The following is a 26,901-nucleotide window of genomic DNA, read 5'->3' as shown; positions in this document are numbered from 1 at the left end:
GAACCACACTGATGTCAGGTGCATGTCAGGCTTTTCTACAAAGCAAAATCAGCTGCAAAGATGAGCTTCCCATTTTGTCCTTGGTATCTTTTCTGATGGCGGGCAGCATTTTGTTGGCTTTAGGGCTGCTGCTAATGATTTCAGAGAAGTTCTCAAGTTTTAAGTAACAGTTCCGGTTTTTGGCATCATGTAAATATGGATTAAATTATGTATCCCTTATGTCCCTTGGCTACACATTTATTTACACTGAATCCCATCTGCCATTTTTTTGTCCACTCAGTTTAGCACAGATTTTCTCAAAATTCTGTTGAGTTCAGGTGGAACTGAAAGACAGTTTTGAACCAGATACCCGCTTTGTGAATCCACAACTGTCAATGCTATGACTTTTATATGGAACCCTGCCTGCAGCACTCCTTAGCGAGCAATAAATTCATGTAAAAGTTGACTCAGAAATTTAAAGGACTGATTGATTACATATTAATGAGCAATCAGTAATACTAAAATATAAATTAAGATATTATTACCTCTCTTTAGAATTTGATTATACAAATGACTGAGCACTCTGGCTCCAATCCAGTTAAATTAATGAGTCTTCTCTCATACTTCAGAGACTCTGCCTGTACTAGTAAACTAAATGCTTGGGACTGTTCCCTGACAGTGGGTACCAGGTGGCCGAGAATGGTACACTCCACGATATTAAATTGTCTTACTCTTCAAATCTGGATAATCACTTGCAAGCTGTTCATTGTGTTAGCTCCCAAAATATGCCCAAGAATTGTCTGGGAAAGTGTTTGCTGGCACAAGCCAAAACCTTGCCAGGGACTGTGCTAACACTGCAAAGGTTAGCAGGACACAGTTGAGTTCCATGCCCAAGAACAATAGGTGACTCTGCTTCACATAACAGTATAAATGAAGTCAGATGCATAAAGGATGAAATTAAAATAATAAATAATGCATTTCAAACAGATATGTCTCTAAGAAAAATCACAGAATCATGGAAGACTTTGGGTGGGAAGGGACCTTTAGAGGTCATCTAGTCCAGCCCCCCTGCAATGAGCAAGGACATGCTTCAACGCAATCAGGTTGCTCAGAGCCCCCTTTGCAACATGAAATATTTTGAAGAACGCTTTTTTAACATGCTGTGCCTCTGATTACGCGTTCCAACAGTAAATTCACCCTCTCCTCCTTATTTTGATTGCCATAAGCAGAATAGACGCTAACCTGGGAATATTCATGGTATTGTATTGTTACTGAAATATCTCTGTCGAATTTGTATACATGGAAGTTTCAGCTTCACAGAGAGGATCATGACTCGGTCAAATAATTGAGTTCACTTCCGACATGGAATTGCACAGTACAGCAGTCAGGGCAAGTGGGGAAAGTCACATCTATTAACTTCACACACCCCAAAACTTGCACTGCAGAACACTCTACTTCTGTCTGAACCAGCCATTTTACTTGATACAGTGCTCTGCGCTTTACATAAGGCCAACACAGTTTCATATTTTGCTGACATGCTATGCATCATAATTGACCTATACAATTAATCAAAAGCAATGAGGAAAGTAAGTGGAATTTAACCTTAATCAGTGCCCAAAGACATCAGGATGTCTAATGTCACCCTGCAACATCAGGATACTCAGAAATACATTTATTTCCAGTCTGCACCAGAAAGCTTTTAATATTTACCAGTTTCTGAACTACCAAAACTTAAAAATATCATGAGGAAATGATACAATAAAGACATTAGCAGCACTTTTGAATCATGAGATGTTTGTTTCAGGTTAAATAATCCATAAGAAAACCATTTCTTTTGTATGTTATTTATTCATTGATTATTATATACCTACGGAGTTCAAAGAAACTAAGCACATTTTCTTAGAATGAACTTGCCTGAGAAATAAAACAAAAGGGGAAATAAAAAAAAAGATTACTGTGATTCTGATAATGTAAATTAACACTAGAAGTAGAAAACGCTACCAGTATTGCAGAAGAATTACAGCTCTTCCTCATGTAAACCATCACTTACTCAAACAGCAGAAAAATACACTGAAATTTAGCAGATTCCATCAACAGAATGAGACAAATATTAGCCAAACAAGCCAAGAATTATCAGGCTTTGATAGAAATACAGGGGGTCAAACACAGGTTAACACAGTGACTGCAGTTTAACAGGCTACTGCAAAGAAACAGAGCTGCTGTGATCATCCATGTGTGCTCTTAGAAAGGGGAAAATGGAAAGTGATGCAACAATTTTATCCATCTTTCGTTTTCCAGTAAACTATGTTTTATGTACCTGGATCACAGGCCTAAGATTTATACCAACTGAGGACTTTGCAGGACATCAGTGGTGTAAGCCCATCGAGAAATCAAAACCAGAGCAAAAAATACAAAGCCGATAGTCATGAATGGATATTAGATAATCTGTCCAGGAAAAAGATGATGAACTGGTTATTTCCAAGAACAACCTTGTGAACAAATTTTCAACTTCCAAATGAAGCTCAGTTCTTAACCCTCCATAAATAAGATGAACAACCAAAGAGAAAAAAAGGCATCAGTGTGTTGGATATTTCAGTGTTAGCAGCTCACACGATTTTTCCCAAGATTATTGTTATTTTTTACTTTTGCCTCAAAGTTCCAGCCTCTGGAGAACAAATGGGAAAACCCTTGGACTGCTGGAAGAGAATATACAGTTGAGCGTCTCTCATTTAGCTTGAGAGTCTAGAAAAGTATTTATGCATGAGGTTAACTTCAGGTTTCAGCACTACTCTCTAACTTCTTTGTCTGTGGAGGTTACGCAGAGACTGAAGGGTCAGGAGACTGAAAGCTTTTTCTAGGTCAAGGCTGGATGTTCTTCTGTGTCCTTTCCATATGAATTTACGTAGAAATTACATCTGTGAAGTCTGTTTGCTTATCCAGTTAACATTGTGATACTCAGAAAACACACTGGATATAGTACCATAACGAAATCTGGCACCATACAGTCCAAATTATTTTTAAGGTAACAACTTCTTTTTCTTTAAAGAAGCATTTGTGGAAAGGAGTTGATAAAGACAAATGTCTACAAAATGTACAGCATTAATGAAAATATGAGTTAATTAGAATTCATTTTAAACAGGAACTTGTTTGTAGAAATTTCTTATTATGCTAAAATAAAGCTGTTTACCAAATATTCCAAGAACTTATATGAATCAAGTCAAATCTGGATGCACAAAGGAAAGTGGAAAAAAATCTGTTGCTACAGAAGCAGTAAGAAATTTTCCCTGTGCTTAATCTGAAAGCAATGCCTGGAAAAAAACCAATATACTATGCATTAATATTCAATTTTCTTTCATCTCTTTTCTGTTTCAAGTATGTTTTCTTGCAGTGAATTTTCACTTCAGCATTTCTTCTTGCAGTCTCATCAGAATCTTGGACTTTCGGAGGTATGGAAAACAGGAAAATTATAATTATTATTAATGAAGCATTCCTTATAAGAATGATTTTCCAAATAAATGCAATTTTACAGTACAAAATATATTAATGAAATGTTACATCATGGATTGGCCTGACTGAAAAAGAGTACATCCATTCTTCCGATGGTCCAAAACACTTTTAATTGATTTGACAAAATGCCAAGCTAGAGAAACATGCACAGTGGGAGAGGATCTCAAGCTGCCCATGAGAAAGCAGTACGACCAGGTGCCCATCTCAAACGCTTCTACAAATATGATGAAAGCCTGAGAAACAAATAGGAGGAACTGGGAGTCCCTTTAATTGCACCAATCGCCCAGCTGCGATGGGAGAACCAGAGCAACAGCAGTGCTGCAGTGGATGGCTGTTGGCTCTTTAGAAAGGAGAGGAAGGGAAGACAAGGCAAGGATTATGCTCTGCACAGTGAGCACCTTGAACGCATGGAGCTTTGTTTCATAACAGGTGATTGGTCTGGTCATGGTCAAAAGCACATATTCTGATTTAGAAGGAAGGCCAGCAAGGGGAACATCATGGTGGGCATTCACTACAGACTGTCTTATCAAGAACAGACTGGATGTGAAGAGTTCTTTAACAAGTGTAAGAAGCTCCATAATTGGAGACTAGCTACTTCAGCACCTTCTGGGAGAGCCGCAGCATGAGGATCAATCAATCCAGAAAGTGTGTCGGGTGCAAGTGCTGGGTTTCCAGCTAGAGATGGTAGTCTCCGAGACCTGTTATTCACATACCCTCTGGCTGTGGATAGGAGAGTCAACAGCAGCCTTGGCTGCAGTGACCATGACTGCCTTCATGAGATGACAATGTTCAAGATCCTGAGGGATGCGAGGCAGGCAAGCAGCAGGATAAAAACTCTGGAATTCCAGACTTTGGCTTGTTCTGGGAATTGGTAGACAGGATCCTGATGGAGACTGCTATGAAGTGCAAAGGGGCCCAGAAAGAGCTTCTCAGTCTACAGGAACAATTTTCTTAAAGCACAAGAACTATCCATTGCAGTGTGCAGGAAAATGAGCAGATATAGCAGAAGTCCAGCTTGGCTCAGCAGAGAGCTGTTGACTGAGACCAGATGCAGAAAGGAAGCATGTCAGAAGTGGATACTTTGGCTACCAAAGGGTAATATAGAAGTATTCCCCAGACTTGCAGGGATGAAGTAAGGAAGGCCAAAGTTCAGATGGAGTTGAACTCAGCTAGGTGTATGAAGGACAACATGAAAGACAGTACAGGTAAGGCAGCAGTAAAAAACAGACCAATGATAACATGGGCACTCTGCTCAGGAGGAAGGCAACTTCGTGACAAAGGACATAGGAAACGCTAAGCTGCTTAGTGCTGTCTTTGCCTTGGTCTCTATTGGCAAGGCCTGCTCTCCGGCTTCCCAGTTCTTCATGTCTCGTAGCAAATATCTGGGGAGGACCTGCGACCCATGGTGGAGGATGGCTGAGTTAAGCACTACTTCACCTGGATATACACAGATCCATGGCACTGGCTGGAAGGCGTTCAAGGGTGCTGAGAGGGTTAGCTGATGCAGTTGCAAGGCTGCCAAAGTCTAATCAGCAGCTGATAATGAGTGCCATTCAGTCCTTCCTCAGTGACAGGGAAGAACGAGTGGAAGGATCCTCTGTGAAGCTGCAAGAAGCCCCAAGCTGGCAGGAGTGGTTGGTGCACTGGAGGGCAGTGCTGCCAATCAGGAGGAGTGTGACAAGCTGCAGGAATGTGTTGACAGGAATGTCATGAGTTCAGCCAGATGCTAAGTTCCTCCCCTGCAATGCACTGATAAAGGCTGTCCAATGGCTGGCTAAAACTCCTTTCATAAGAGGACCCAGAGATTTTTGGGTCCTCATACAAGAGAAGTAAACTGGAGTCCAGCTGAAGAAGATCATTTTATTTAGCATGGAGTAGAGAAAGGTAAGGGGGCACCTAATTGCAGTCTTCCATTACCTACAAGTTGTTTGTAGAGAAGCTGCAGTCTTCTCTTCTCAGAGGCACAGAGCAAAAGGAAAAAATTTCAGTTGGCCCTAAGGAAAAGGTCTTTTATGACAACACTGGTGAACAAACCTATCAGAAAAGGTGTGGAATCTCCATCCTTGGAAATTTTGAAAAGTCTACTGAACAAGACCCTAAGGAACCTGATCGAAATTTGAAGTCTGCCCTGTTTTAAGCAGGAGATTGGACTAGATGATCTCTTTATGACCTTTTAACTTAAATTATTCTGTGGTACTTTAACTTCTCTTCATGCTGCATTACCTTGCAAGAGTTGAAATTTTAGTCTCCAGTATTTTTTATAAGCATTGTCCTTGAAGGGTATATCTACATAAGGGAAACACAATGACTGAACACACACATCCCTCATGGGAGTTATAAAGTTTTCAGCGCATTGTAGGAGGAAGAGCTCTATCTATGGATTTTGATCCCAGGGAAAACCACACATATCAGGATCTCATAACTGCCCAAAAGAACTACATAACGGGTCATGCATCATCATAAGGAAATGTAAATTACCACTGCGTTTGCTTTGAAAGGAAGCTTGTAAATTCAGTTTAGTAAAAACTAACTAACTCCAATGGTCTGATGACAGGAATGTCAAATATCTCATTTCAATATTGAACTAAAAGATTTTGACTACTTCTAATGTGAATTTTTCACAATGTGCATCTCCTGGAAAACTTACAAAGCTCAAGTTTCCTGCTCGCTTCAGGAGAAAAACAAATGTGAAAAGAGAATTTCCTGCAAGACAGGAATGCCACATTTCTCTCAGCTGTTTAACTGAATACTATAGAGCACCATTCCTTTCAAGACCTTCAAATATTTTTGAACTACAATGCAAACAGTGTTACCACCATCTTTCCATAAATATTACTGAACTGTGCTCCAAGCAATAGGGAATCACTCGTGGCCATCTCTGCCTATTATGTTTTACTGCCTTACTTCAATGGTTGTAATTAAGGTAGTGTGTGTTCACACTTACAAACAAAATGAAACAAGGAAATCGAGCCTAGTGACTTTTTCCCTCTAATCTGTTTGCATTTGTAGAAGGCAAATTATGAAGAATACATTATGTTGCCTTTCTTCACAGAGACCTTTCTAAAAAAATCAAGATTTTTTTTTTTTCAAAATAAAACTTTTTGACCAGAAAGCAATAGTTACTCTACAAATGAGTGCACATGGTTGTACCGGTTTTGGCCAGGATAGAGTTAATTTTCTTCACAGTACTTGGTAGGGTACTATATTTTGGATTTGTAACCAAAACAGTGTTGAGAATACAGGGATGTTTTAGTTACTGCTGAGCAGTGCTTGCACTGTGTCGAGGCCTTTTCTGCTTCTCACATCACCCCACCAGCGAGCAGGCTGGGGCTGCAAAAGGAGCTGGGAGGGGACACAGCTGGGACAGCTGACCTCAACTGACCAAAGGGATATCCCATGCCATATGACGTCCTGCTCAGCAATAAAAGCTTGGGCAAGGTGGAGGAAGCGGAGATGTTTGGAGTGATGATGTTTGTCTTCTCAAGTGTCCGTTACGTGTGATGGAGCCCTGCTTTCCTGGAGATGGCTGAACAGCTGCCTGCCGATGGGAAGCAGTGAATTAATTCCTTGTTTTGCTCTGCTTGCAGGCATAGCTTTTGCTTTACCTATTAAACTGTCTCTGTGTCAACCCACAAGTTTTCTCAGTTTTACTTTTCCGATTCTCTTCCCAATCCCAGTAGGGCAGGGTGAGCGAGGGCTGAGTGGGGCTGAGCTGCCTACCAGGGTTAAACAACGGTATACAAAAATGCCCAATGATGATTTAGTCACCCAGCAAAGGGAAACAGGATCCCCATCATCATCACCTCACAATAAAAGTCAGGAATTACTTTCAAAACATCTTCTTTAGCAGTTACCTTTTTCTCCTGGTGGCCCAACTCTTCCTGGACGACCTGGAGCACCTTTCTCCCCCTTTTCTCCAGCCTCTCCTGTTGATACAAAAGGAAACAAAGAATCATATTAAAACAGGACTATTTTCTGCTGATGGCAGTGACAAGAGTGCCTTTCTCCCCACTGAAAATAAAAACCTACTTTAACAAGAGTGGAAAAAAAATAAAAGCAGATGGGATCTGACTTAACAGCTTTATTTGCTTCATGGAGAACAAAGCTTCCTGCAATTGGCATAGACACTGACGAAACCAAAGTCAATACATTACTGAAGTCTCTTACAGTGAGTCTAATTTTGTGTACGCTACTCATAACATCAACCTCCAAAAAGCCCAACAGCATCATGTACTTAGAATAGAATACACTATTTCAGATGGAAAGGACCTTCAATGATCATTTAGTCCAACTGCCTGATCAATTCAGGGCTGACCAAAAGTTGAAGTATGTTGTTAAGGGCATTGTCCAAACATCTCTTAAACACAGACAGGCACAGGGCATCGACCACCTTTCTAGGAAGCATGTTTCAGCGTTTGACCACCCCCTCTGTAAAAAAATGCTTCCTAATGTCCAGTCTGAATCTCCCCTGGCACAGCTTTGAACCATTCCAACGTGTCCTATCACTGGATATCAGGGAGAAGCTTAAGTAGAAGTACCAGGGAGATACTTAGGTAGAAGTTTCAGAATTAGGCTCCAACTTTGCACATAAACTTCTGTCTCTGTGTTCACGAAATACTTCCTGAGCATCTGCTAAGGACATGCTTAAGTCTCAAGTGAAAATGGCTTAACTACAATCTCAAATTAAAAAAAAAACAAAAAAGTTTATGACATTTATGGAATAAGGATGGATCAGGCCTACAGGAAGGCATTGGTACATCCCTCATTTAGAGCATCATTTTTAAGCATGGAAGAGTATCACCTAATTCATATTCTCAGTTAGATACTGTGCCTTTTAATCTCTGTGGTACAAAGCACTGTGCATTGTACTTACATGCACATGGCTCATGGTGCCTTATTACATTCAGCATATTTAAATATGAGTTTCTGTAAATGTTTGCTTCCTGGTGCCTTTCATTGCAAATTTGGGGACGCTTGCCTTGTTTTGCCCGCTACTATCACACTACTACTGTCATTTGCCATTGACACAAAACAAAAATCTGTTAAACAAATAGAAGTTTAAAGAATGATTTACATAGCCACTTCTACAAACCAGATTTATATGAAGGAGAAGAAAGCTCTATGGCTTCCACAGAAAATAAAATGCCAGGATCTAAAAGCCAGAGGGAGCACAACACACCTGACGCCCCAACACTGTACTTCTACAGAGGAGAGCGAGCATTAGCTGCTCTCCAGAAAGCTGAAGGGAGCACCATCACAGAAAAGTCAATCGTTACCACGTACCCGTCAAACTCTGCTCTCTGCCATAGCTGGCAGCTGTGGTTCAGAGAAGAACCATAGAAATGACACGTAAAAACATGCCAAAACATGGTACATTTCAAATCTGCAGCCTCCAGCTCTCTTTCCTTATTGCAGACACAGGTGGCTGTGAGCTGAACTCAGTCCTCTATCTGCTATATTTTCCTTCTTCTGGCTGCTAGCAGGCTCCAGACCATTTTCGCTTCCTTCAGACATGCAAAAATAGGCCATTCTCTGACCTTAATGAGGACAAACTTCACATAATCCCCACTGAATAATATTGTTAGTATGAAACAGGCTATTATTTGGCACATTTGGGAATGTCACTTTTTTATTATCAGGTAACCAATAGGCTTTGTCTGATTGCCTTTACCCCTTAAGGCTGGTTATGAGTTCTTTGCTTCCCAAAGATAAATCCTGACAATGACTTTTCCCTGCTCTCTGGAGGCTGAGAGCAGGTTATTACAGCCTATTGCTTTACACGTTCTTCAAAGTGAAAGCTGTGCATTAGGGATCAATAAAATAGATCACTCTTGCTTCAGGCCATTAGACTTGCCTGCATTTATTCCTATAATAAGATGACACTGCATTCCTTAGTGTGGGTGTTTAAGAAACTTCCCCTGGGAGGAGATTACCCCATTACAGGCCCACCTACAGACCATTCTGCATTTTCTGCTATCGGCTGTTGTAAGTGGCAAGACCTTGGCCAAGAGGGACTGATCAGTGGTCCAGGTCAGCTTTCCCATGATTAAGCACCTATTTTTGCTGTGTGTACCCTGAGCACTGCACAAGCTGAGGAAGCAAAGCCTGTGCAGGTGTCATGGGCAACAAAAAAGTTTTCTGTCAAGGAATTTCAATCGATTCAATTTATCACCAACTAACACTAACTTTTAAGTTTTTATTCCTGAATTATGAAAAAAAAACCCAAACAAATGAACTTAGAGAAAGACACATCTGCATCTCCCTTCTGGTCTCCAGCCCCTGTGCTGCACATTACACCCAGTCCCTTCGGAGCTGGAGGGTGGGATCGGCGCATCGTGGTCCCTACCCAGTTTCTCCTCTGTGGCCTCCCCCACCAGCCACAGTCCCTTTGCAGTCATACCTCCTGCCCAGTCTCCTCTCCATCCCTTCCCGGGTGGCTCTGTGCTCCAGGCCCTATGCCATGAAAGAGTGCCTTCATCCTCAGCACAACACAGCTCTTGCCCACACAGCTGAGACGGGGCAAGAGGTGCCCAGCAGTGCTCCACAGCGTTGTGACGGCCCACAAGCCCAAAAGAAATGCAGCCCTGGTACTGCACTGAGCTGCAGCAGGATCACAGGTACCAGGCACAACTCTGACACTACTACAAGCTTCTTGTCCTGTCATTTCTGAGAGAGACCTTTCACAATTCAAACGATATTTCTTAACATTGCTGTCCATTGGCCTCTTTTCGTGAATTCTTTGGGACAGGATCATGTTTGCATCCTGCCTGCCTTGAGCTGTATCATCTACTGTGATGAAAACAGCACACTAAATACTAACTACATGAGCTATTAAGCATTCCTCAGCTGATGATAAATTTCTTCCATTACTCATATTCCCTGTGCGAGTAGACGCATCAAGTGTGGGAGTAAAAAAAATGGTTTTAATTTATTTATGTAGCATCAACTTTTTAATGTATTGTATGCCATTGAGACTATTAAGACAATTCCTGCTTTAGATTCTAGAAGGGAGACAAAACAAGGTGGTAAACTGAGAATGTAAGCTTTCAAGGACTGTTCCATGTTATTTTTTTCTCCACAATAGTAGCAACTTCAGTCTCATGGGTCTATCAAAAGGAACAGGACTTTAGGAAGAATATGAGCGAGCAATGCAGTGAGACTTCATCATCCACCCCTTCTTCACACACAACACATTTTTCCTATTATTAATATTGTTGGTTTTCTAAAACATGGATCAGTCTGCTGTCTGGATTTTCAGAGCCACGGTATTTTTCCCTTCTGCATTTCATCTTACTCCTTTATAGTCTTGAGGTTATAAAAAAAGAAAATCAGTCCCTAAGACCTAAGCTCTTGACCTTAAACTCATTTGTACCTTTTTCTATTCTTGGTGTCTTTACTGGCTTTCTTCATCTTCCATTTCCACCTCCACTCTCACCTCATCCCCCTTCCGATTCCCCCTTTGAGTCTGTGGGATCCTAATTGGCTTTGTGTCATTTTCTTATCTCTCTTTTTTTTTTTTTTTTAAGTTTCCAGTCTCTCCACTCCGTCTTCTTCTTTGTGCCCTTCTTTTCTCTTTATCTCTTTTAAAATTTCTCCATTATGCTCACTTACTTTTGTGTACTTTTCCCTGATGTCTTTCTCCTTCACCACCCCATTTGGGCTCCACTTTCTGCACAACCTCTTAGGCTTGACCCTCTACTCCTATTTTTCCCCTTTCACATATCCCATGGTCTCCCTCATTTCTCCCACTTCTTCTCTGTACCTGTTTTTCTCAAATCCCAACCGGCTCACACCCAGCAGCAGAGCAGGGCTCTGTTTCTCCATCGCTGGAGGCAGCCAGCACTGAGCCAGCAGCGCAGCAGAGGAGGAGATGGGGCAGATCTAAAAGCCACAGAGAGAAAATCCCATCATGTGGGAGCTGAAATTTGGGCACATGAACACATACATGCTCAGCTTAAAGGAAGCCTTGGCCACCAAAACGGGCTGGAGTTGTGCCAGTGGAGAACAGCAGTATCTCATTACCAATTCTCTGAGCCAGCCCCCTGACAGCGTAGCTGGAGCATTGATAGCTTTTTAGGGATTTCACATCAACTAGGGCTGTATCAGGCCATTTTGTGCTTCACTGAATTTATACATCCATCTCTCACTTTTGCAAGAATTACAGCCATGAAGCAGAATAAAATCATTAACAAGATTGTTTTCAGGTCTCTCTGTTGTTTCCTGGCTCAGGACTGCCTTCTGACAAGGGGCCAGGGTCCTGTGCTGTTCACACATTTAAAAAAAAAACTCTGCTGCATATAATAATAATAATAATAGTCCTTTCATAAAAATGGTAATTGTAGATGTTAATTTTGACTGATTACACAAATAAGGAAAGTAAGGCAAAGAAGTTGAAAAACTAGACAAAGACTGTCAACTTTTTGGAATTAAAAATAATTTCAAGGCTTCGGTCCCCAGTGCTGTGGGGTCTGACTCTTTGACTGATCTTCTGTGTAGCTTTAGACAATATACCTTGATTGTGTTCTTCTCTGTGAGTCACATCAACAGCACTATCTCATGCCTGTTTCACAGCAAATACATCAAACTATTGAAACAACTTTACTCAAGGTTTAGTCAAACCTCAGAAGACCTGGATATAGTGTTGTTTTTTCTAAGTAGAACATCTGCAGAAGGTTAAATATTATTAAGACTTCAAAGGCCACTTATTGAAGTAAAATAAAAAAAAAAAAATTCTAGATTTTGGTTCAGTTCAGGCATCCAAAGCTGCATCTATAATAATAACAAAGAAAACAGGAGATCTTTTTTGGTCCTGAAGCCAATTGGCCAAGCACAACCCACATTCCTACAGCCAAATTCAACTGCTTCCAGCACAGGGTAGCCACATCCAAACTGGGCAATGTCTGGAGAGGGCAGTTTGCACCACAGCCAAATGCGTGGCCAGGGTGTGCTCGCAATTTAACTGTATGAACAACTGCAGGACAGAATTGAGCCTTGCATTCACCAATCAATTCCACAGCACAGACAGAGCCTGCAGTTCACACTACGGTCCTCAGGCAACTGGGTAAAGCCCAGTTTTGTACTAGAAGATACCAGTGGCATCAATATTGTTAGGTGAGTTTTGTGATACTACAATACATAAGTACCAGAAAAACTGGAAGGTTACTTGTACTGTTCTTAATGCATTTTTTTTAATCATTAATTGTACACTGCTGGTTTTCTTGGGTTTTTTTGTCCTTAGTTAACAGGTATTTTCCCCATGCTCATATAGGTGTTACACTCCAGTAGAAATACCATAGCCTCCTTAATGAGAATTACTGTTATTGACTAAACAGGGCTAGGACTTCACACCATAATGGATGCTGTTGCTTTAAAATGCTAATTCTTCCCAGCTGTTTCCTATCTAAGGTACATTATTACTATTTTTCTACAAGAAGATCAATAATTTATTATGCCATTTTTGGGGGGCAATAGTTTGGCGGCATATTTTGTAAAAATACTGCCTTTGCTGACAGAAACTACAGAAATGCCAAAAATCTTACTGATTTTATTTCCTTTAAAAGGCACTTAAGCATTTAAAAATCAAGGGAAAACAAGCAGAAGACTAGAAAATACAAAAGACTTTCCATTAGTACATCACAAAATGGCAATGAAAACCTCTCCAGATATAAAGTAGGGCCTGATTTTACAGTCCTTGGGTATGCGCACCATTCATGAGTATAAACACAGGGAAAGCAAGCAGGCAGCATATCTGAGTAACAAGCACTAGTGATCAGAGGCAAGTCTGGAAACATTGGCATGCATTCTGTAAACCATGTTCATTTTAATAGACTTAAGTTCATCTTCTGCACCTTAAAACTCCATTTTTAAGGAGGCTACAAATTGGACAAATAAGAGGACAACTGAAAGGCACCTTCTTTGACTCTCTTAGAAACAGTCAGTGGTGCAAATGCGCCTGTTAGAAAGAAAGGATTAGTATTTGAATAATGGAGTAGACTTCCACATTACCTTTGAGGCCTGGAACAAGAATTTGAACAGAGCAGGACTCCTCTGCAATATGTTGAGGATATCCAGACCTTAGCAGTGTCAGGAAGGCAAGGCTAATTAGAGTCACCAAGAAAACCAGATCTCTCTTCATAATGAGCACTTACAGGTCACTGACTCCTAAACAGAAGAATGAATAAACAGTTATAAGAATTCCAAAGACTTTCAACAGTTTTTGAACACATGCAGCATCCTACTACAAATACAATCTATTCTGGCGTGCCATAACCCACACAGCCTGAGAAGGAGGTGTGCAGGTCCTCCAAGCAGGTTGCATGTTCCACAGGCATACGTGAAATATGCAGCAGCACATTCAGCAGTTTGTTTTGGGCTTAGACTGGGTAAGATAAAGCTCAGAAGAAATTTAGTTAAGGAGATTAAGCAACGCTAATAATAGGCAATTCTGTCTTCAGGATTTCTCATTGGAGGCAGAGATCTGGAAAGGTCAAAGGAGAAAATTTAGCACATGGGCTTGTATTGAAAGATGTTGGTACTAAGTTACCTCTTAGAAAGAGTGCATACTGCTCTAAAGAGGCAATTCAGTAGACAATGAGACCAACCTAAAGGCCTGAAATTTCACTTCCCATCTACCTGAGCACTGAAATTGTGACCAGCGAACTGTCTGATGGAATAGCCCTCGTGTAACTCATTGAGGGTGGAAGGGAGATAAGATTTTGCTATATCATGCAATGAAGTTACATCAGAGCCTTCAATAAATCCTGAATAAATTCACCTCTGAAACATAGCCTTGTCTAAGCCTACAAGTGAAATAGCTTGCCTGATATTAGGTCTGAAGAGATCTCTAAGAAAACGACAGTATAGAAATGAAGTTTGTGTGGAAGGACCATCAAAAGCTGATATTTAAATGTTATTTATGTACTTCTGATATCTTTTTCCAGTCCTTCTTTCACCAAGGCTCTATACTACACAAACAAGATGAAAGTCATATCTGGGTTTCAAGAGAAAGTAGCTGTATATCATCTTTTATAGCCACGATACAGATGTGTGCATTTTACACCTAGAGCAAGAAGACTGGGCTACATTATTCTTCACTCCCTGACTTCCTTCAAAAACAAGCCAATGCAGGATTAGGCACAGGTGTGGAGCCAGTACGTGGGTCTGTGTGTCTCAACGTGCAAGGGGAGACCAGGAGGCCAGATTTTGGGGATAGCCCTTCAGCAGGGACAAGAGAACTAGGCTCTTCGGGGTAAGAACGAGCTAGTGAAGCAGACACCAAAACATAAGGCATGGAGCAAGAGGAAGACATGCTTCCCTCCACACACAGGAAAATTCAGTTTTGCCTACTGAAAAGCCTTGCTCTAATTTTAAATTCCACATTCAACTCTGATATGTTTGACAGATGGCTTAGCAGCAAGGCTAAGTAGATGAGTTTGGAGTTAGGGGAAAAAATTACCCCTCTGAATTGGTGCTGAGTATGTGCTTCCATTAACCTCTAGGAGATAAAATGAGTAGGCTGGAGCAGGGGGGTCAGATGGGAACAGACTTCGTCTTTCTCCTCATGTGAGGAGGGCATGGCATGAGTTATGGGGCAGATTGCTCTGCCCCACAACACCCTTGCTACACCTTCTGATGCAATGTTTATATGGCAGGGCAGGAGTACTTCACAACACACACCCCACTTCTCACTGGTCATCCAGATTTGGGGCACAGACTGGAGTATGCTATGAGCCCCTTTTAACTCACACGTCTTCCCCAGCTTTCCTTCCAAAGGAGAGAGAGATGCAGCAGGACCATGCCTGAAAAAGGCGGGGTGTATGCTTGGACCTGGGAAGAGCTCCTGGGTGAAGGGATCACTTGATACAGTCATTGTCTAATGGGCTACAGTGGGGCAGAAAACTGAGGGAAAATCATTGGTGCTGGGTAATCCTCCCATGGAGCAAGGGAAGAACAGAGATTATCTGGAGATTTTCACAGGCATAGCATGCCACACTCCTGGAACAGGACAGCCCTGAACTACTTCATACACAAACTTTTCCAACCAAAAAGAAGACTCAGGACAAGATGAACCAAAAAACCACTAAGCTGTAACATAACAGTTTGAGACAGAGGCCCTGAAAATAACTTTCCTAATACCTTTTAGTCTAGCAGATCACAATATAGGCAGTCTTACTAGAGATGCATTTTATACCCTTCCAACACTCCTGTCAGACTGCTAAGCACTAATGCCACTTGCAAAAGTCTCCTCTCGTGGCTTAGGGTGCAGGTTACGGAAGGACAACACCCACTCATATACAGATGTTTACGGTATTTTTTTTCCCTTTGAGAGTGCTCAGCTCCCAAAATTTTGCTTATGCTGCCACAACTAAGATGACTGCAGCTCATATATACATGTCTGAATCAGCTTTAAAATACCTAGCTCAGGTATTGCTAGGAGCACACAAACCCACAGAAGTACAAACCTCAGCAAGAGCTGCTCAAATATTGAGGCCACATTAAGTTGTGTCACAACTGCAGCAACATCACTCAATGTTTGTCAAGAGTGCAGGCAAAACTGAACTTTGCCACCCCAAAGAGAAGGAACCAGAGCTGGAGGAGACGGCACATCATAAAGGTGGATCTAGAGAACAGCAATATCTGGGGGAAGGAGAGGGAAGGGAAGAGTAATGGAAATGTGGATATAAAGCTTCTGCTGCCACGGAGAAGCAGCAACCAGCCCAGCTCCCCAGGGCTCTGACAGACACGACTGCCAGGAAAACGTTTTCTGCTTTACTGTGTTCTGCTGTCTCAGGCTGCTGCCTCCTTTGCCTATGCGTAGAGCCAGCCCTGACTGCCAGAAACCAGGTCAGACCACTGGCTACCTTACAGTTATTTTTTAAGGTTATACAAACTACTTGACCACAGTCTTGATAAAATTTTGGAGTATCCGTTCTCCATGATAGCTCTCTTCTCCCTCATATCCTCATGTGCATACCAAACAAATTAAGCCTGAATCCGGCCACACCTCCCCAAAAGGAGATTCCTAAGGGTATAAGGCACTGCATCTTGGTGTACGTTGTGGCCTAGAGGAGCTCACAGTATCCGCAGTGGATGGTCCTGCCTCTTTTGTCAAGTCCATGATTCACAATAGCCAGCAAGCAAAAGAGGGAGCAACAAAAGCTAGCCAAGAGGAAAGGTTGAGGAGAAGGATGTTTCTCCAGACCTTCCCTTCAAAGGCTTCTAGGGCCAGATTTGGCACTTGACTAGTCAGTGCTGGTAGACTGGAAAGGGAGGGAGTCTATGGCAAGAACAGGCTTTCCTACTAGGGAAAGCAGCGAGTTGTCATTGCCTCAGCCAGCCAGAAAGACATGGCAGAGACTCATGCCTGGAAGTCTCTTCCAGACACTGAACCACAGGTGTTTAACTCTCAGCAGCAGCCACCTTTGAGGGACCGGGAGCAGGACCATCCTGGACGACAGCGACACTGATGCTCTGTGGTCTGAGCAAACAGAGGATACAGGTCCTGCCTGCCATGGCCTGCATCTCCCACCCCTCCGCCCAGGAGAGTATCCAGCCATTAGCCTGCAGGCCAGCCGAGGCAGGGGGTCCCACCTGCTCTTTGTAATGGGGGCACTTCAGAATCCAGAAGATGAGCAGACAAAGAGGCTTTCAAGCCAGGTGGTTCACATACACAGCTGAAAGCCTGGAAATTCGGCAGTTTCAGTATGAACACCCAGCAGCCTGGTGATAAGGATTCTTGACAGATGAATTGCAGAAGGGAATGAAATGGTCTGAGAAGGAAGAAGGAACTGAAATTCGGAGGGTACTCCGGTCTCTGCATTAGTGAATAAAAAGGCAGCATCACCTCCTCTGGTCGCATTTAATGAGGTTTTAGATGTATCCAGACTACAACTGAAAGATCAAAGCCTCCAGGTACGTTAATTATTAATCTGCCTTTAAAAACTCCCACACAGCTCAGAGATGAGACAGGCATCGAGCAGCAGAGAACTGTCAGAGCTGCTTGGTGGCTCCGCTCAGCAGCTAGATATGAAGGATATTCTAGGGAAAACAAAACCTGCAACAAAGCTTCATCACATTCTTCGCTGCCTGCTGCAGGGCTTACAAGCCTCAGAGACACAGGGGATACACCTCACCCTACCTCGCAATAGCTCGACTCGCAGACAAAATGGACTTGTTCTAGAAGACGGAGCTTCTTAGTGTCAGTCAGGTCACAGCACCCGAACCCATAAGAATACTTGGGAAATTACCTTGGTCTGAGAAGAGCCACTAACAGTGGAAATCTCTGAAGAGGCTGCAGATTAAATACTTTATAGAGTCTGCAGCTGCAGTGATAAGACACATTAGTGGTAGAAATCAAACCAAAAGCCCTTTGGCTATCACTTTCTCCACCTTTTCATGCTTTAAAAAAAGACCTTCTCTTCTGCAGCTAAAACTGCCTTACATGATCGACATAAGAGTTTGATCTCCAAGCACAGCAGTACCTTTCATTTTAAAATCCTGGAAAAATCCTCACCTTTCTGACCTACCTTCAAGTCCTTTCAGAGCCAGATTCATAAAGGTATTTGGAAAACTAAATCCCACTGAAACTGGTCCTCAGAAAAAGGTGCCGGACTGTTTTTTCAAACACTATCTTGGCCCTGGTATTTGGGGTATCTTCAGCATTGGTAAAACCAATGCCAAAGAGAAACCTAGAGATGTTCAGCACTTGTAAAAGTATCAATATTTTCTCACTGTCTACACAGGAGTCTGGAGTCAAATTTGCAGCACTTACCATTGGTGGCCATTAAATCACTGTAACCTGAAAGCTTTGGAAAAAAAAAAAAAAAAAGAGGAGGAGGAAAAGGCAGCATTTATATGGCCTTTCCTTTAAAAAAAAAAAAAATAGCAAAACGCCTCCACTCTCATTAGGAATGGAAACATACCAATGCAACCAGCACAATAAATTCAAAACAACTTTTGAGACCTGTCAGCTTTAAGGGAAATCTGCCTCAGTTGCCAAAAGAGAAGAGGTTTATTAAGCCAGGCTTCAAGCAACAAGTCCTTGAGGGGTCATCAAAGAATCCCCGAGGCTTGCTCAAAACTGCTGGGGGACCGGCCAGGCCAGCTGGCACCCAGAACTCCCGAGCTCCCCTGCTTCCCCACCAGCTGTGGATGGAAAGCTTGGAGCTCACCTTAGCCAGCAAATGCCTCGTACATGCAGATGCTGCATCTGCCAGCGGCTGCTCCACAGGGGCCGGTGGCTTATTTCACGCTGTTATTTTGGACCTAGAAGCAACAACACAGATGATCTGCCTAGTTGAATCCAAATGGCTGAGAAATACAGAAGGAAAATGATGCTTGCTGGTAGCAGTGCTCAGCCAGCCAACAGCTACGGAGTGGCTGGAATCCTCTGTATGATCCCATGGGACTCCTCTTTGAGCTGTTTTTATTTCACTATTAATGAGTTGTTTTCACTCTTCTTATGATTTTTTTATCATTATTTTAAAACTATACTTCATTCTCTGGTATCCAAGCTGAATGATCTGTATTCAGAACTGAGCACGTGGCTGTACAGAGAGGCAGATGAACCTGCAGAGCCGCAGCCACTTTTGGTGAGTGATTTTCCCACGCAGGTTTGAGTCAGCCCTACAAACGCATGGGCAGCTTTCAACAGTTTCCAATCCCCTGACTTTTCAAGTCCTCGCCACTCACTTCCCGACACCCCCCAGAACTACCCGGCAGCCTGCGTATCCTCAAACGCCCCGGCAGGCCCTAAGCCGCATCCTAACAGATGCAACGCATGCCCACAGAATCACACCAGTGAACTGCCAGGCTGTGACACAGACCTCACACTATTCCAAACATTTTGAACAGATAAAAGCCCCCCCCCAAAAAAAAAAATTTAGTCCCAGGGCTACAAGGGTAACACCAGTGCAGACCCAGCCCAGGGGTACGTTTCTGGGGGAAGGGGGGGGGACGCAGAGGGGACAGGCCTCCAGCACTGTGCGTGCCAGCTGCTTTTCACCCCTCAGCCCGAGGGCTGCGGGTCATTCCCTGGGGAAGATGTCTTTCACACTGGTGATGAAACCTGTGTCGCTGACCTCTTTTTTTCTGTTACAGTCTTGCTGATCATCCTAACCTACAGATGCTTTGTGTAGCTCTGCTTTTACTTTATCTAGGCTTTTCCTCATTTGTCCTCCCAGCTCCCTTGCACATTACCTTGGGTAATCAAGAGTTCACCATTTAGCTGGGATATAAAGATCAGAATCAATGATAAAGCTGCTTAAACAATGGGTGATTATTTTCATACCATTGCAATACCCTGAAGTTAAATTCTATGTGTTGATTTAAAGGTTAAAGTAACAGGCTTGAAAGATTAACAAAAAATCCCTAAATGTTAATACCACAGAACTGCAAAAATGAAGACAATAACTGCTTCTGTGAAATCTATGGCGCATGGAGTAGCATAAAGCAGAGACATAACACATTTCAGGTCCTGATGATGCTGAAGAACAGCAAGGTTTGCTGCAGAGGACAAAAAAGTGAGTCTAAGCTGATGGGAAGCTAACATTACCAAAAAAACTAACAAGAAGTCATTGGTTACTCCCCAAAGTACACTTAATTCTGGCTCAGTAGAGCTATTTCCTCAGCCAACGTTTGTGAGGTGTAAGGGACTATTAGTTCCGACTGCACAATGTAGGTGCCCTTGTCACACGTAGCAACAGTAGCCTCACTTTTCATCAAGAAGAATGTTTTTAAAAAACCGAGGCAGATTTCTTCCTGATGTAGTTCTGCTGAAGTCAATGAGTTTACGCCAAAATTAACTTACTGTCATCTGTGCTGAAAATATAAAATCAGGGCTTTAGCAAGGGTGAGGTGAAAATAATGCCAGAAGGGGGCAAGTATGTTTTCAAAACCTTTAACTAGAGGGAGACGGGACAAAGTGCCAAATCTCTCACGATAGCTCTGTATGGTTTTTTAGGTGGTAGAGGATAACACTCAAGTAGAATTTTAGCTTTGTGTAAAATGTTGGTCAGAGATAGCTAGAAATGCTGACCAAAATTTCTCCCACAATGCTTCAATCAAAATCCCTATTAGATCACAGGATGCCTGCCATATCCTCATTTGCAGCTATAATTTACAGAAGTGGTTCGTGATTTTAGGTGCCATCCTTGATATATGTCAGATCAAGTTTTAAGTACTCTTAACCACACCAACATCAAAAAAAATACGGGGTTCCAGTATAGGTGCGAGTTCTTCTAAAACCTGTGCCTAAATTGTCTCAGTTCAGCCCCGCTCCTATAAAGCTTCCACATAAGAACTTCACACTATCCCCACATACCTATCTGTAGGAACTAAACCACCAAGGATTCACCAATAATCAGTGAATAGTGTGGAGAATTACAGAATCACAGAATGGTAGGCGTTGGAAGGGACCTCTGTGGGTCATCTAGTCCAACACTCCTGCCGAAGCAGGATCATCTACAGCAGGCTGCACAGGACCTTGTCCAGGTGGTTCTTGAATATCTCCAGAGAAGGAGACTCCACAACCTCCCTCGGCAGCCTGTTCGAGGGCTCTGTCACCCTCAGAGGGAAGAAGTTCTTCCTCATGTTCAGACGGAACTTCCTGTGCTTCAGTTTGTGCCCATTGCCCCTTGTCCTGTCGCTGGGCACCACTGAAAAGAGTTTGGCCCCATCCTCCTGACACCCACCCTTTGGAACTTTGTAAGCATTGATAAGGTCCCCTCTCAGCCTTCTCTTCTTCAGGCTGAACAAGCCCAGCTCCCTCAACCTCTCCTCGTTGGAGAGATGCTCCAGTCCCCTCACCATCCTCGTAGCCCTCCGCTGGACTCTCTCCAATAGCTCTTCATCTTTCTTGAACTAAGGAGCCCAGAACTGGACAGAGTACTCCAGATGAGGCCTCCCTTGACCTGCTGGCCACACTCCTCCTAATGCACCCCAGGATCCCATTAGCTTTCTTGGCAACCAGGGCACACTGCTGGCTCATGGTCAACCTGTCGTCCACCAGGACACCCAGGTCCCTCTCCGCAGAGCTGCTCTCCAGCAGGTCCCCCCCAAGCCTGTACTGGTGCATGGGGTTGTTCCTCCCCAGGTGCATGACCCTGCATTTGCCCTTGTTGAACCTCATCAGGTTCCTCTCTGCCCAACTTTCCAGCCTGTCCAGGTCATGCTGAATGGCAGCACAGCCTTGTGGTGTGTCTACCACACCTCCCAGTTTGGTGTCATCAGCAAACTTGCTGAGGGTACATTCTAACTCTTCATCCAGGTCATTGATGAAGAAGTTGAACAAGACTGGGCCCAGTACTAACCCCTGGGGGACACCACTAGTTACAGGCCTCCAACTAGACTCTGTGTCATTGATGGCAAAACTCTGAGCTCTGCCATTCAGCCAGTTCTCAATCCACCTCACTGACCACTCATCCAGCCCACACTTCCTGAGCTTCCCTAGGAAGATATTACGGGAGACTGTGTCGAAAGCCTTGCTGAAGTCCAGGTAGACAACATCCACGGCTCTCCCCTTATCTACCCAGCCAGTCACACCATCGTAGAAAGATATCAGACTGGTCAGGCATGATTTCCCCTTGGTGAATCCATGCTGACTACTCCTGATAACCTTCTTTTCCTCCACTTGCTTGTTGATGACCTCCAGGATAAGCTGCTCCATCACCTTTCCGGGGATGGAGGTGAGGCTGACCGGCCTGTACTTCCCTGGGTCCTCCTTCTTGCCCTTTTTGAAGATTGGAGTGACATTGGCCTTTCTCCAGTCCTCGGGCACCTCTCCTGTCCTCCAGGACCTCTCAAAGATGATGCAGAGTGGTTCAGCAATGACATCCGCCAGCTCCCTCAGCACTCGTGGGTGCATTCCATCGGGGCCCATGGATTTGTGGATGTCCAGATCGCTTAAGCGATCCCTCACACAGTCCTCCTCGACCAAGGGAAAGTCATCCTCTTTGCGGGCTTCTTCTTTTACCTCTGAGGACTGGGATTCCTGAGGGCCTGCCTTGGCACTGAAGACTGAAGCAAAGAAGGCATTCAGTAGCCCTGCCTTCTCCGCATCCTCTGTCACCAGGACACCTGCCTCATTCAGCAGCGGCCCCACATTGTCCCTAGCCTTCCTTTTGCTGCTGATGTAGTTGAAGAAGCCCTTCTTGTTGTTTTTGACATCCCTTGCCAGCTTCAATTCCAGGTGGGCCTTGGCCTTCCTCGTCGCATCCCTGCACGCTCTAACCACATTCCTTTACTCTTCCCAAGTGGCCTGTCCCTCTTTCCACATTCCATGGACCTTTCTCTTCCACCTGATCTCCGCTAGAAGCTCCTTGTTCAACCATGCAGGTCTCCTGCCTCCTTTTCTAAATTTCTTTGTCAGGGAATGCACCGCTCCTGAGCATGGAGGAAGTGACATTTAAAGAGCGACCAGCACTCTTGGACCCCCCTGCCTTCGAGAGCCCTGGCCCACGGGATTCCTCCCAGTAGCTCCTTGAAGAGGGCAAAGTTAGCCCTCCTGAAGTCCAAGGTTTTGATCCTGCTTATCACCCTGCTTCCTCCACGCAGGATCCTGAACTCGACCATTTCATGGTCACTGCAGCCGAGTCTACCTCCAACCTTCACATCCTCCACCAGTCCCTCCTTGTTTGTTAATACAAGGTCCAGAAGCGCGCCTTTCCTTCTTGGTTCCTCCACCGCTTTGCATCAGAAAGTTATCATCGATGCTCTGTAGGAACCTCCTGGATTGCGCCTGCCTAGCTGTGTGGTCTTCCCAGCTGATGTCAAGGTGGTTGAAGTCCCCCATGAGAACCAGGGCCTGTGACTGTGAGGCTGCTTGCAGCTGCCTGTAGAAGGCCTCATCAACTTCCTCCTCCTGGTCAGGTGGCCTGTAGTACACACCCACTGTAATGTCACCCTTATGAGCCTGTCCCTCAGTTCTGACCCATAAGCTCTCAACTCGTTCCTCATCTGTCCCCAGGCCAAGCTCAATGAATTCCAGTTGGTCCCTCACATACAGAGCAACTCCACCACCTCTCCTTGTGGGCCTGTCTTTCCTAAAGAGTCTGTATCCATCCATGACAGCATGCCAGTCATGCGAGTTGTCCCACCATGTTTCTGTGATGGTGACCAAGTCGTAGCCGTCCTGCTGTATAATGGCTTCCAGCTCCTCCTGTTTATTGCCCATGCTACGTGCGTTGGTATAGACACACTTGAGCTGGGCTGTCAATCTCACCCCTGACCCTGGCACGCCAAGCCTGGGCTTGTCCCTAGTGAGCAGGGCAATGTCCCCTTCCCCCTTAGAACCTAGTTTAAAGCCCTCTCAATGAGCCCCGCCAGCTCGTGGCCAAGAATCCTTTCTCCCCTTTGAGACAGCTGCGATCCACCTGTCGCCAGCAGGCCCAGTGCTGTGTACACCTCCCCATGATCAAAGAAGCCAAAATTTGACCGATGGCACCAGTCCCTGAGCCACCTGTCAACCAGGTGAGTTTTCCTGCCCCTTTCAGTGCTGTTCCCTGCCACTGATGGGATGGAGGAAAACACCACCTGCGCCTCTGATCCCTCAACCAGTCGCCCCAGTGCTCTGAAGTCCCTTTTGATGGCCTTGGGACTTCTCTCTGCTATCTCGTCCCCGCCAACCTGCACTACCAAGACGGAGTAAGAATCAGAAGGCTGCACCAGACCAGGGAGTTTCTTCACAACATCCCTAACTCGGGCCCCAGGGAGGCAGCAGACTTCCCTGTGGGATGGGTCCGGTTGGCAGATCGGGCCCTCTGTTCCCCTCAGAAGGGAATCGCCTATGACAATGACCCTCCTTTTGTTCTTAGCTGAGGCAGTGTCATACGTGGGGCTGTCTGACTCGTCCTAGGCAACCCCCTGGATGGAGCTTCACCTTCACCCACATCCTCTGTGGCCGGTCCCTCACATTCCAGAGCCCCATATCTGTTGCTTAAGGGCAACTGGGCAGGTGAGGGAGGCCGGGAGGGGAATCCTGCATAGTACATTTCTTTACATTAATAAATACATATTATTTATATATGCATTTGTCATCTTACTTCTGAAGCTTTAAGGCACCAGGTTTCAGTCCTCCACATCCACAGAGCCTTAGGACTGGCTACAGAAGTCAGGATATTTAGAATCATAGAACCATTAAGGTTAGAAAAGACCTCTAAGATCATCAAGTCCAACTGTCCAACCATCATTTGTGCAATATTTAAGTGCTTAATGCCCATTCAACCAACTTATGCTTTTCATATTGGTCTCACCCTACAGGTACTTAGAAGTTTTCCAGGTGGGCCTGACAGTTGTCTTCCTGAAGGCACTGGTCAGTCTCAAAAGACAAACTTACCCTCAGGAGGGTGCGCCCAGTCCCGCAGCTACATACTTGGAGGTGCAGAGAAGAGGCAGAAAGGTCTGCCAAGGCCCCATCCAATCATCTCACACGTGAGCAGTGACTTGTGCCTTTTGCACAACAGAAATGCCTCTCAAATATTGATCTGAAAGGTGAGAAAAATCCTTAAAAGGATTTGAACCCACAGCTCCAGTTCCCCAGGAGAGTAATTTCTCCTAGTGGATGTATGCAGTAGGTGAAATTAGACTACACTCAGGCATGCTAAATTAAAGGATGGAAGTCAAGCAGGGAAGAAGCATGGTGGAGAAGCCAGCTCAAGCCTAGTCGTAGCACGCTGGACTAAAAGGGGGCAAAATGAGTGTTCTCCCTTCCCTGCTTTCTGTTTTTACATCCCACAATTGACTTCTATGCATAAACACATTGACAGGTCAGAAACAGCCAGACAGAAAATAAAATCTAAGCAAAGCAGTTTATGAGGCTAGAGGAAGAGTAAAGACAAGAGAAGAGACATAGGATGTAGACTACTAGTGGGAGAAGCACAAAGCAAAAGTGAAAAACCAAAGAGACCTGACCAGGAGAGAGTGACAGAGAAAGGACAGAGGGAGAGATGGCACCATCCCAGAGTGCAAGTGGATGTAAGAAAGGTTTGTTTTTGGTTACCCTAGCATCCTGTTCCTCACTGAGGAGAACAAACACAACAGAGCAAAAACAGCTTTTGCCCCCATTTTTTCCACATATTACATATGTGACAGCTACATTTAAAGGAGGTTCTAAGAATAAAGGGAAGCCACTTGACTGCTGCACAGTCCTTCCCAACGCTGCAAGTATGACACTTGAAAAAGTGAACCACAAGACAGAGCACAGCTGGCATTAGGAGATGCCTATTTATCAGGACAGCTTTGCTTAGACCCAGATCTTGATCTAGCAGAAGTTATAAGCAGACCCTTAGGAGGGATTGAACCATTCTGGCTTAGGTGCTCAGTCTGAGAAAATCACCCTGAGCTCACTGGATAATCAAGTCAGAAAAAGGCACCTTGGTGTGGCAATCAATTTAATCCTAAACCAGAACAGATAATTGACTCTGGGGGTACATATTCATTACCCAGTACGACTACCTTGCCCTTGTAGGTATATAAAGTTAGATGAGGGGAGTCCCACCTTTGCTAATTAGCTAAGCCAATCTACGGGAGAGTTGACAGCAGCCTGGCTCCCCCACTGAAGTCCAGAGTTACCCTCCCCTTCTCTGCACTGTCACCAACCACAAGCTGATCCCATCATGAGCTAGCACAGGCTGCTACGCCAGCAGAAAGCTATTTCTCTTTTTGTAATGCTGTTTTGCAGTTGATTTAGTTCCTTGGTTCCTGGTGAGGGTAAAATGGCCATCATTCCTGTGAAAAATGTTGCCAGCCAGGGAAAGAAATGCCCTTGGCAGCAGCTGAGATGGCCTTCAGTGTGTTACAAAACTGTGCCCTCGCATGCCAGCAGCATACAGAAAACAGAAAGATGCATAAATGAAAGAATTAAAGGGACTAAATTCACCAGAAAAAAAACTAGCACGTAATTAGAGTGGGAAATTTTTAAAGAAGGAAAGATATGGCAAAATACTAGGCTATAATCAAAAATAAAATCTAGCAAACGATACAGAGCATAGGAGATACAACAAAACGAGGCATGTTGCAACAGCATGCAAGCCACCGAGAGTCATGGAAATGATCCAAGAGTGTTATCCTCAAATGACAAGGACATACTTCTTGGAATGATATCCTCAACAAAACACCATGGTCCATAAGCATGCATGATCAAAATCCTGCATTTGAACTGGGGCAGCGTCAATGCAATTTCAACAAAAGGTTATTTTTATTCTCAGGCTGGGGATCTGCAGAGACCATATGACACTCTGCATGTGATCCTGTGCTGAACCTTTCATATGAGCTCTTGGGAGCCTGGGAAAAGAAGGGAAGTAAGTTACACTGGTGACACAAAGACCAACAATACCTTCAGTTAAACAGCCAAGTCTCAACATAAAAGAAAAACTAAGACCATTAGGGCGAAAAGTAAGCCCCACAGAAAATACAGCCACA

General features: G+C 44.0%; 1 protein-coding gene across 3 annotated transcripts in view; it reads right to left on the bottom strand.

Annotated features, from left to right (window-relative positions):
- COLEC11 (collectin subfamily member 11) overlaps window positions 1–26,901 on the bottom strand; it is a 54,110-nt gene that overhangs the window by 10,203 nt on the left and 17,006 nt on the right. For all 3 annotated transcript variants that reach the window (XM_075414796.1, XM_075414795.1, XM_009942041.2), the window contains exons 2-3: window positions 13,492–13,647; window positions 7,341–7,412 (exon numbers count right to left, since the gene is read on the bottom strand). In XM_075414796.1, coding sequence (XP_075270911.1) covers window positions 7,341–7,412; window positions 13,492–13,621 — 202 coding nt within the window. In that variant the 5' untranslated portion in view covers window positions 13,622–13,647. The remainder of the gene's footprint in view (window positions 1–7,340; window positions 7,413–13,491; window positions 13,648–26,901) is intronic.

Source organism: Opisthocomus hoazin, chromosome 2, assembly GCF_030867145.1.
Source record: "Opisthocomus hoazin isolate bOpiHoa1 chromosome 2, bOpiHoa1.hap1, whole genome shotgun sequence".
Taxonomy (NCBI): domain Eukaryota; kingdom Metazoa; phylum Chordata; class Aves; order Opisthocomiformes; family Opisthocomidae; genus Opisthocomus; species Opisthocomus hoazin.
The sequence above is the reverse complement of the archived record's forward strand: the minus strand, read 5'-3'. Positions and strand labels throughout refer to the sequence as shown.